Source organism: Anas acuta, chromosome 3 (assembly GCF_963932015.1).
Source record: "Anas acuta chromosome 3, bAnaAcu1.1, whole genome shotgun sequence".
NCBI lineage: Eukaryota > Metazoa > Chordata > Aves > Anseriformes > Anatidae > Anas > Anas acuta.
This window is the reverse complement of record NC_088981.1, coordinates 113,049,963-113,060,788: the sequence shown is the minus strand read 5'-3', so window position 1 is coordinate 113,060,788 and position 10,826 is coordinate 113,049,963. Positions and strand designations below refer to the sequence as shown.

Genomic DNA, 10,826 nt, shown 5'->3' with positions numbered 1-10,826 from the left:
CAGAGGCCAAAGGGATGAGGTTCACCATGGCTAACTGCTGGGTCCTGCACTTCAGCCGGAACAACCCCATGCAGCAGTACAGGCTCGGGGCAAAATGTCTGGAAAGCTGTGCAGAGGAAAAGGACCTGGGGGTGCTGATCGATGCTCCTCTGAACATGAACCAGCAGTGTGCCCAGGTGGCCAAGAAGGCCGTCAGCATCCTGGGTTACATCAGAAATAGTGCAGCCAGCAGGGCCAGGGAGGTGATTGTCCCCCTGCACTCAGCTCTGGTGAGGCTGCACCTCGAGTGCTGCGTTCAGCTTTGGGCCCCTCAGTACTAGAAGTACATGGAGGTGCTGGAGCATGTCCAGAGCAGGGCTACGAAGCTGGTGAAGGGCCTGGAGCACAAGTCCTGTGAGGAGTGGCTGTGGGCACTGGGGATGTTTGATCTGGAGAAGAGGAGGCTCAGGGCAGACCTTATTGCTCTCTGCAACTGCCTGTAAGGAAGGGGTGGGGAGCTGGGGTTCGGCCTCTTTTCACAGTAACCAGTGATAGGACCAGAGGGAATGGCCTCAAGTTGTGCCAGGGGAGGTTCAGGCTGGAAATGAGGAGACATTTCTGCTCAGAAAGAGCAGTCAGGCACTGGGACGGGTTGCCCAGGGAGGTGGTGGAGTCACCGTCCCTGGGGGTGTTCAAGGAGAGGTTGGACGTGGTGCTTGGGGACATGGCTCAGTGGTGACATTGGTAGTAGGGGGACGGTTGGACCAGGTATCTTGGAGAGCTTTTCCAACCTTTACGATTCTATGGTTCTGTGATTCTGTGATTCTGTTGCCTTCGTGTCTAGGGTGTGGGCCAGCAGCAGGGATATGCCCCTGAAGGGTCAGCTTGTTCTTAGCGGGGCTCCAGGCTAGGATTTTGGGAGACATGCCAGTCAGGGCATGCATGGGGGGGGGGGGGGGGGGGGGGGGAAGAGATTTAGCTTGGGAAATGAGAACCAATGGAGTATATCTTGTGTCCTACCAAAATGACAAACACTTTTCCATCTTTGTTGTAATATTGAGGTGCTTGTTATGCTGTAGCTTTTCATTTTAACCAGGATATGTATGTGCCCCGAATATTCATGCAGATTTATTGGGTAGCACACTGGTGTACTGGGTGGCATAGTCACCGATTTCTAGCTGAATTTCAGTAGTAACTGGTTCAAAGGATTACAAATGGGAAATTCAAGGGAACAGTGTGTGGTGTAAGTACAGTTCATGTGCAGGATTAGATGGAACAATATCTGGTCTTGTGGTTAAATGATACTGCTGAGCAAGAAGTAGGGAACGCACTTTCCATCAGTGTGAAATTATAGGTCAATTAGGTGGAGATCAATCTCATTGATAGGAAATTATGCATTGGATTATGTCATGCTATTTAGATAACGAGTGCCTATCGTAGGTAAGATTAGTCAATATCCTTGACTCACACGATAGGAATTAGTGCTGCATATCTATCTAGGGAGCAAATGCTTTAGGGTATGGAGTCTCATGATCATTGTACCCCCAGAGAATTTTCATCACTGGTCTTGTTACTTGCCGTGCTTTTCTTGCTGCTTTTGCCCTCATCTAGCAGTGGTGTTTGACTGGAACGGATGAATGATGGGATTTATGCATGCTTGAAAGATGTAGTACAGTTGTGAGCCATCTAAAATATTACTGAGTGTTTCAACCACTTCTTCCCAATCTATTTGGAGACCGAAGTGGTTAATTGTAAGAACTTAAACTGCACCCTGACTTGTATGACTTGTGTAGATTCTTGTTTGTAAAGCTATCTGTACTGCTACCTGCAGTAGGATAGGAAGCATCCAAACTAGTTGATCATGAAGAGCCTGGTTACACAGGGAAGCTATGATCAGGTTAGAGATGAGACGAAATGTTGGGAATATGATGTTCATGCTATTTCCTTGTCTAACAAACAGATCTGACACCTTTTAAGCCGCAAAATCCTTTATTTGCTATACTGTTGTATCTGAAATGAAAAGCTTGCTTGCTCGCTTCCCTGTTATAAATTGTACCATGCACACTTGGCAATCCCATACAGGGTGTTGGGGCAGAGAACCTGCAGTGGCTTCTAGCTGGGATCCCATCCTCCCTGATGGGAGCTGTGCAGTCAACATGTGCTGCTCCTGCCTGCTGTGCTACCAGGTGATGCTAGCGTGCCTGCTGCCACTTCTGCGGGAGGAGAAATGCCCCAAGGTTTTATATGAGGATTATAAAGTTCTGGTGGAAACGGACTTTGGTATTCTCAAGCTGAGAACTGCCCCTGTTTACATCTTGAACTTTTTCAAGCAGAAGCTTTCTCATAGGACAGTTTCTTTGGATACGGAAACTACTTTAGAATTGCCAAGTGGTAAGAGTGGGAGTTCTGGTATATTGGGAGCGTGAGGAAGAAAGGAAGAAGATGGGTGGTGGTGTTACGTAAGGAAGTTTCTTTGTGAATTGTATTTCATTCAGCAAATTATAGTGCAAATAAACCTTCTGTCTTTACCCAGCAGGTGCCATGTTGCCTCAGAAGAGGGGTAGAACACCTTCCAGCATAGCCCTGAACTGCTGTTGGAGAGTCCTGGTGACTTGCTTACTATTTCTTCCAAGTGCTGTCTCTCTCCAGCCAGACCAGCGCAAGGTGTTGTTGGTATCTTTTGATGGATTTCGATGGGACTACATCTATAAAGTCTCAACTCCCAATTTTCATTATGCCATGGAGAATGGTGTTCACGTTAAGCAGCTCACTAACGTGTTCATAACGAAAACGTATCCTAATCACTATACAATGGTGACAGGTCTCTATGCAGAAAGCCATGGTATAGTTGCTAATGAGATGTATGACCCTATTCTGAATGAAACTTTCTCTCTGAACAACATGGATATCCATAGCTCCATTCGGGAAAGTGGGATCTATAATTCCAAGTTCTGGGAAGAAGCCAGCCCGATATGGGTAACAAACCAGATGGAAGGACATAAAACTGGAGCAGCTATGTGGCCTGGAACGGATGTGAAAATACATGGAGTCCTTCCGACTTATTACATGCCCTACAATGAATCTGTTTCATTTGAAGACAGAGTTGCTAGGTTTATTGACTGGTTTAAATTGGAAGAACCCATAAATTTTGGTCTGCTCTACTGGGAACAACCTGATGAGATGGGCCATGTTCTGGGCCCAGAAAATCCACTTATGGGGCCAATAATTAGTGATACTGACAAGAAGCTGGGATACCTGATGTTTGAACTGAAGAAAGCGAAGCTGTGGAATGTAATAAATGTCATCATCACGAGTGACCATGGGATGTCACAGTCATCCTCAGAGCGGCTCATTGAGCTTGATCAATATGTGAACAGAGAGCTCTATCAAGTCATTGACCACTCTCCTGCAGTAGCTATTTTGCCAAAAGAAGGTAGGAGCTGTAGCACTGACATTCTCAGAAGGAAATATTGAGCGTTAGAACTTTACAGGCTTTTTACTTAACTGCAGTGGTAGTAGCAGCACTGCTGCTGATAGGGCATCACCCTTGAACAAGAAGTATTTGCAGCGTTGTTATTTTTGACAGCTCTGTCAAAAGCCTGGATTAACTTTCTAAAATGGAAAGTGAGCAAATCTGTCTCTGCGTAATACTGCCACATATCCTTTAGGTCTTACAAGAAGTAAGATGATCTCATGGTGTTATCAGGGATGAATGGCATTCCGGATGGATAGCTACTGAGTGTTACGTGTCTTCCCTTTCATCAAGATGCTGAAGCCATGGATGAAGAACTAGATTTATAACTCACACAGTAAACTGAGACCAGATGGGCACCTTCAATCAATAGAAAGCCTGTGTTAGCTATTTGATTGATACTTAAAAGCTATTGCAGTTCACTTTTTTTATTTTTTTCCTTTTGTCATGCTGAAGAGACAGGTACGTTCATATCATTTTTACTCTGATAATGTTGAACAAGAGCACTGCTGGAATCAAAACCAGAAGCCTGGCTGCAGTCATTGAAGGGTTGCTGAAGTGCCAGTTGTCTGTTTAATCTTGCTGATGTAGAGGTGCTGCTCTTTATTTTGATTCCAAGTGATAAGACAAAGGGAAATGGCCTCAAGGTGCACCAGGGGAGGTTTAGGTTGAATATTAGGAGAAATTTCTTTACTGAAAGGGTTGTGCAGCCCTGGAACAGGCTGCCCAGGGCAGTGGTTGAGTCACCATCCCTGGAAGCCTTCAAGAAATGTGTAGATGTAAAGCTTAGTATCATGGTTTAGTGGCGGACTTTAGCACTAGGTTAGAGCTCGGACTAGATGATTCAGAGGTCTTTCCCAACCTGCATTATTCTATGATCAAAAGCTATTACTATGTGGGGCTAACGCATTAGCCTGGAGAAGAGCATTTTTCACATAGGCAGGGTCAGTAATTTGGAAGTTGAGTTATAGGATGGCCTTCTGAAAAGGTGTGTTTTGAGATTTGTGTAACATTTGCATCACTAATGGACAGCATGCAGTATTTAATACACCAGCAGGGAGAGTACTTTGTGAACTTATGTGACCTTTCGATGTGTAAACAAGTGCCTGCTGTCATTTTTAGTTTGAATAATACTCCTTTACTAATGCAGACTAAAAGGTCAGTGTGGGAGTTTGCAAAACGAGATTCATTTGCAGCCTGAGTACACTCATGTGCTCGTAGCTGGGCGCTGTTTCTCTCGGTCGTGACAGAAGAGCAGAGTTTGAGAACTCCATCCTAGTGGACACAGACGTGGTAGTGCTGACCAGGATGTTCTCATTACCAAATAAAGGAGCTATTGTAAAAGTAAAGGTTAGTGCTGAAGCACCCCTAATGTGGTAAATGAGAACTTGAAGCTGCATAACCTGATTCTCCTATCCAGTAAAATGCCCTTTTTTAGAACAACAACAACAAAAAAAGTCTCTTTAAGCAACAATTAGATGACAGAATAGTGTATAAAAAACAAACAAACAAACAAACAAACAAAACAAGCCATTTCAATGGATTTCAGAAATTAGCTGGATTTGTTTCTTGCCCAGAGGTTCAGCTACACTAACAGTGAGCAAGAATTAGTTTTTAGCACAGCTCAAATTACTACTTTCTGCTTTACTAACTGATTTTGTTGTAAAACAGTACAATTCATTCTCACTTTAACTGTGAAATATACTTAAGTACATAGGTCTGATTTTTTTTTTCAATGCAGTTATTTCTTTTGCCTTGCTTAAACTAAGGGAATGATAAAGCATAGCAAGACATTCAGAAAAATTTTGAATGCTTAAAAACACAGAGATTTCTGCTACTGTAACTGTCTGGCTGCATACTTTTTCCCCAGGGAAATGAATTAAAACAACCATTTAACCATTCCTGTGTGTTGTTCTGTGCTGTGTTAACTACTTGAAGGTGGTACTTGTAGTACAGCTGGTGGTGCTGGCTTTTTCTTGCATCAAATATAAATATATTAATTCAAATAACTAAATTAGTGTAATAACACAGTTTCTTATATTTTGGACTTCTCCTCCCTATTACTTCATACAGAGGACTGACATAGGTAAATTTTGTTAGTGATGTAGTCCTGGAGGTATGAATATGGAGTCCTTTCCTCATTGCTGTAGCTAGTGTCTGTTATATCAGAAGTTATGCTGCCTCTCTTTGGCCTTTATTGCAGTTCTTAAGTTTGCTGATTCTCATTTTATGCCAGTTTGAGATAAGAAACCTTATATATTAAACTATTTTCAGTTTACAGGGCCCACAGCTGGGTCTGAAGGCAGGACTAGCTAGAAATGGTAGGTCAAAGTGGCAGGGTGGGCCTAAATCCCACTTAGCTGCTGAAAACATCTGTGTGGGTCACAGGGACGAGGTGGATGTCTCACAGCCCTGCTTCAGACCTTGAAGCACAGCAGCTGGCCTGCAGAGAGCAGCTGTGGACTCAGAGGTGTGGATTGTGCATGGGTGTAGCTCAAGGTGCTTAAATAGCACACAGCTGAGGTTCTGTGGTGGTATACAACAGGCTTTTTACTAAAACCACTGCACAATCCTCAGCACAAATCTAAGTGTTATGAGGCAGAAGGGGGAGAAGCTTGCTCAAACATACAGACTCCTGGACTTGTTTTTATGTTCTGGCAGTGTCTTGGTTTCTCCCTTCTGTGTGCTGGCATCCCAGCTTGTCCTGCTGCACCCTGCATGCTCACTGACTTTTACTGGAAAGCAAAGTTCAGAAAACAGAAATAAGCAATTTAAGAAACAATGTGGCACCTCTCTTTGGCACTTTAAAGACAGGGAAGTAACAGTGCCCTTTGGGGAAGTGCATTTTGTCCTTTTTTCTTTCTCCTGACAATTGTATTTAAAGTAGTGATGGTTTTAGTAAACATATCGATAGTTTTATCTTTTGGTGTGTTTTTTTTTTTGTTTGTTTGTTTGAAGGCAAACTGGATGAAGTATATGAAGCTCTGGCCAACGCTCATCCCAACATGACTGTTTATAAAAAGGAGCAGATTCCAGATAGATTTCATTACAAGCACAACCATAAAATTCAGCCAATCTTAGCTGTGGCTGATAAAGGATGGGAGATCGTATTCAATAAGTCCGATGGTTTTCCATGTAAGTATTCTGTCTTTGCAGTGTTATCTTCCTAGTCAGAAGCTTCACATAGTACTTTCTCTCCCAACCTCAACCAATGTTTTTTTTTTTTTTTTTTTTTTTTTTTAAGAGTGGGAGGGAAAACTAAGTATATATGATTTATATAGTTATATAATTACGTTTTTAACTTGTAAAGATAAATATATATTTTCCCTGATGAGGTAGGAAGTACACTGCTGTTCAGGGAGAGGGAACTGGACTTAGTCTTTCAAAAAGTTAAACCTAATGAGATAAGACCATTCACGTGGTTTAGTGACCACATAACTTGAGGTCTCCCTGTGAGATCTAGCAAGCTGATGAGCTCTTTCTCAGAAAATGAAAGAGGATGTAACGGAACTCATCGAGGATGAATAGTGTTCTGTCGTGTGCTGTTTATTTGGGAGTACTGAGCTACGTAGCCTTTTCTAAGAGAACTGGTCCAGTTGCAAAGTGAGCGTTTTTCCTTGACCGAAATTGAGGATAGTTGGGTGTAGGATGCCATTTAAAGTAGAGTTACTGCCATGTGAATTTTATTTACTTATTTATTTATTTCAAAGAGCTCTTAAGTTGTTTTTAAGGTGTCTCCTGTGTATGTGTCTATGACCTGATATTTACTAGGGGATATTTGTGCTGTTGACCAATTTTTTTCCTATTAAACCTCTGCAAGAATAAATGAGGCTGTTCCTTTCCTGCATTATGCTAGTTCTGGGAAAAGGTTCAATGCTTGCTTTGCAACGTTGGAATATTGACCTTTATCTCTCTTTCTCTCTTTTATTTCTAGTTGGTAATCATGGATATGACAACAACTTACAAGAAATGCACCCAATTTTTTTGGCAGTCGGGCCTGCTTTCAGAAAGAATGTCACCAGAGAAGCCATGAATTCTACAGATTTGTACCCCTTGTTGTGCCATCTCCTTGGTATTACTCCCCTGCCAAACAATGGTTCCTTCAACAATGTGAAAGATATTCTTGCTAGAAGGGTTCCTGTATTCTTGGGAGCAGACGTCTGGGCTACTGTTGTTGGAGTCTTTCTAGGCAGCTGTCTTCTTATGATTTTTTTGTTACTTTTTATTAAGCATGTAATCCTCATCCAAACAAGTACCATGCAAATGCAACATACTGAAGCTGCCTGGCCACTCTTACAAGATTTATAATGTTTGCCAGTGCATGTGCAAGCTTGTTTCAGAGTGATACTGAGCTTGTCACTGTGTGTAAAATCTGATCTGTTACCAGACTGCTTGCTGTCTCGTGCTTTATCTGATGTGTCTGAGTGGGGCCTTAGAGTTTGATATGATTAGGATTAAATACACAATTTCAGGAATGGCCATAAAGACCCTACTCTTAAATCTGAAGAAGCACACTTTGGTATGAAAGAAAGTACAAGACTGGAGTTTGTTCTTGCAGAGCAATGTCTTTGCCAGGGAAAATTGTTGATTCTGAGTCAATAAAAGTGTGAGTCAATACAACTATGTTTTTCTGAGTCTTTCGTGGGTGTTGCTGAAATTAATCTTGCCTCTGTTTTTATTTATTTACTTTGTTATTGTTGTTGTTCCTTTTTTGTTTGGTTTTGTGAGCTCACTTAAATGGTAGGTGAGAAGCTGCTGGCTAAGGTATGTATGAAAGATGTGATATGAAGTAACAGAAGTTGTTTAGTCATCAGATTTCTTTACAAACTGTTTTTGCTTTCCTCTGAGTTAGTTTTTGTTTGTGTTTAGCTTCTGAGCACAATGCCTGAAGGAGGGAAAAAAAAAAAAAAAAAAAAAAAAAAACTCTTTTAAAATTCGCAGTAATATTCAGTCTGTTATTTCTGTGAAAGCAATTTTATTGCTTTATCCACAGCACCCAGCAGAGGGCAAGGATGGGAACCTCTTGACCTTGGAGACACGCTGTGCCTAGCTAATGCTGTGCCTAACCAGCTCAGGCTGCAGATGGGAGGGTTGCCAGCAGGCCTAGCAAGGAGCTACAATGAACTAAATCCAAAATTTGTCTTGCTAAGCTTAATTCCTGACTAAACTAATGGCATCCAGGTGAGTTCAGAAGTGAGCTCACTGCCTCGGTGGCAGTTCTGCAGTGGCACACGACTTACTGCTCAGCCCACTGCCATGCAGTCGTCGCTTGGTTTCCTCAGCCTTTACAGGACACTTGCATGACTGGCATTCAGCTGTCTTGCAGATGTGGAAAGCTTCCAGAGGCCACAGCTAGGTGCAGGGAAGGCTTGAGAGGGAAGGGAGTGGAGACGCCAAGGCAAGGTCTAGCTGGAACAGCAGCTTTAGGAAGGCCGGAGCCCCTGGTGTGGGGATGTGAAGTGTTCTGTACCTCAACCTAACTCATCTCTGCTGTTCTAGTGTCACTGTTCTGTGTTCTCTCTTGTTTTACCATATCACCATTTTCCTATGAAAACATCAAAGGGAAACCTCTGGGGTAGCAGTGCCTGACATTGGAAAGCTGGCCCTTCGTGGAGCAGCCCCTTATGTAGGCCTCGGGTTTGGTTTGCTGACACCAACCAAAACTGAAGGATCATCAAGCTGAAAAACAGAGGCATTAGTGACGTTCTCAGTAGTTTCTAGAGAGGCTTGGAAAGCCTGAGAAGCAAACCTAGATTTCTAAATTGTTACTAATTCCTCCTTCCCCTACCTACTATCCATAATGGGTGGCAAATGACTGCATTTTTCTATATTTACAACTTGAAAACCAAATGCGGTGCAAACTGAGTGTGTGTTTAAAGATAGATCGACATTTTGGCTTTATGGGAGTAACGATGAATATTGGAGATGGACTTCCTCTCAAGGTGTCATAACCCCCCCCATCATATGCAGCTTCTTCAGTCACCCTGTTTGCAGCACTTTGGAACAAGCTGCTTTAACATAAATTGTCTTTATTGCAGTAGTTTCATGGTGATGCTTATGGCAAATGTGAAAATAACTGCGTTATTTTCTCAGTGATTTGTATTCAACCCTTTTCTTACTGTGACAGGCGCAGTCCTACAATAAGCCAAGGTGACCCTTGATTTTAAGGAAGGGGCAAGGTCAGCGTTGCTCAGCCCTGCTGGGATTTATTCCCATGACAAGAAAAGCAATAGCTCTCCACTGACAAAGAGTTTGGGGAACACAATATTCAAAGCAGGCTGGGACTGTGACCATGAGAACTCTTCTCAGTTTAACTGCCCTGTGTTGCACTGTGAAGCCTTTCTTTGAAGAGGGTAAAATGATAGTTTCTAGGAAACCAAAGGGAGCCTTTCAGCATTCAGTTATTTCAGTTTAAGTTTAAACATGTTCCCTTCACTGTTTGTGTGTTTGCAGATACCTCTTGGGCAGCTACCTTGTGAGGATGCCTGCCCAGACAGTGCTGAACACTGTTTTCAGCTCGTGTCTGTGCACTTACTGAAATCAAAAGCACATGTGATACCACTGGAGAAAAATGCCAGCTTTTCAGACTTGTGATGTGAGATGGATTCTTCAGGCTACCTTTTTGGCTGGGGAGGATATGGGATTTGGTTTCTGTGTATGTGACACTTCTTATGATGTATGAACACATCGATTGGAAAGTGGATATGAGTACACTGTGTACTACTTGTAGCGTAAGCTTGGGGACTGAGAAGCTTGCGTGCATGGTTTTGTCCTTCACTATTGACCTGTGAAGCATACTTTAAGATGCCAAATGCTTCTTTCCTGCTCGGAAATGTTAAAGCTGAAATATATCTTTGTAATAGTGCTATCAAGTACTGAGTGCTTGCTCAAAAAAAAAAAAAAAAAAAAAAAAAAAAGGCAAAAAACTTTAGTCATGGGGGATGACTTGGGGAACAATGAACTTCAATCATATGGATCTCAAATATTTCTTGTACTACAAATATTCTTCCAAGCTGCCTTGGTAGAGCCACAGTAATACTGTTTACAATAAATGCAATCTCAAAAAAAAAAAAAAAGGCACAAAAGCTGGCTTTTATAAAGCAAAGAGCTGTGCCACGTGACACTTCAGGCACACAATACAATCCTGAGCTGCACAGGGCAGTGACCACGAGGCAGTTTGAGTCCTGCTGTTCATCTTCCCAGCTTAAGTTATCACCACAGATGCTGTCTCGATCCTACCTATGCTGATGTAAGCACCTTTCAAGAAATGAAACGTCTGTAATGCAGAAAGGTTATTTTGAGCATTTATTAGAAGTTAGAATACAAAAATTGTTGCGAGCACAGTTAAAACAGTAAATTCAGTAGCAGAATTGCA

At 42.4% G+C, this 10,826-nt stretch overlaps 1 protein-coding gene across 1 annotated transcript; it reads left to right on the top strand.

Moving 5' to 3' along the window:
- The first annotated feature begins 974 nt into the window (after positions 1–974).
- ENPP5 (ectonucleotide pyrophosphatase/phosphodiesterase family member 5) lies at positions 975–8,060 on the top strand. Its single transcript, XM_068678809.1, has 3 exons — positions 975–3,412; positions 6,410–6,586; positions 7,386–8,060. The coding sequence occupies exons 1-3, from the start codon at positions 2,521–2,523 to the stop codon at positions 7,757–7,759; spliced, it is 1,443 nt and encodes a 480-aa protein (XP_068534910.1). The 5' UTR covers positions 975–2,520; the 3' UTR covers positions 7,760–8,060.
- The last annotated feature ends 2,766 nt before the right edge of the window (positions 8,061–10,826 follow it).

What these genes read in the sequence shown, in the direction of transcription:
- ENPP5 (XM_068678809.1), top strand. Translation starts at nt 2,521, where the DNA reads ATGTTGCCTCAGAAGAGGGGTAGAACACCTTCCAGCATAGCCCTGAAC. An exon ending in AGCTATTTTGCCAAAAGAAG is followed by an intron (nt 3,413 to 6,409) that starts GTAGGAGCTGTA and finishes GTTTGTTTGAAG; the next exon opens with GCAAACTGGATGAAGTATAT. An exon ending in TAAGTCCGATGGTTTTCCAT is followed by an intron (nt 6,587 to 7,385) that starts GTAAGTATTCTG and finishes TTTTATTTCTAG; the next exon opens with TTGGTAATCATGGATATGAC.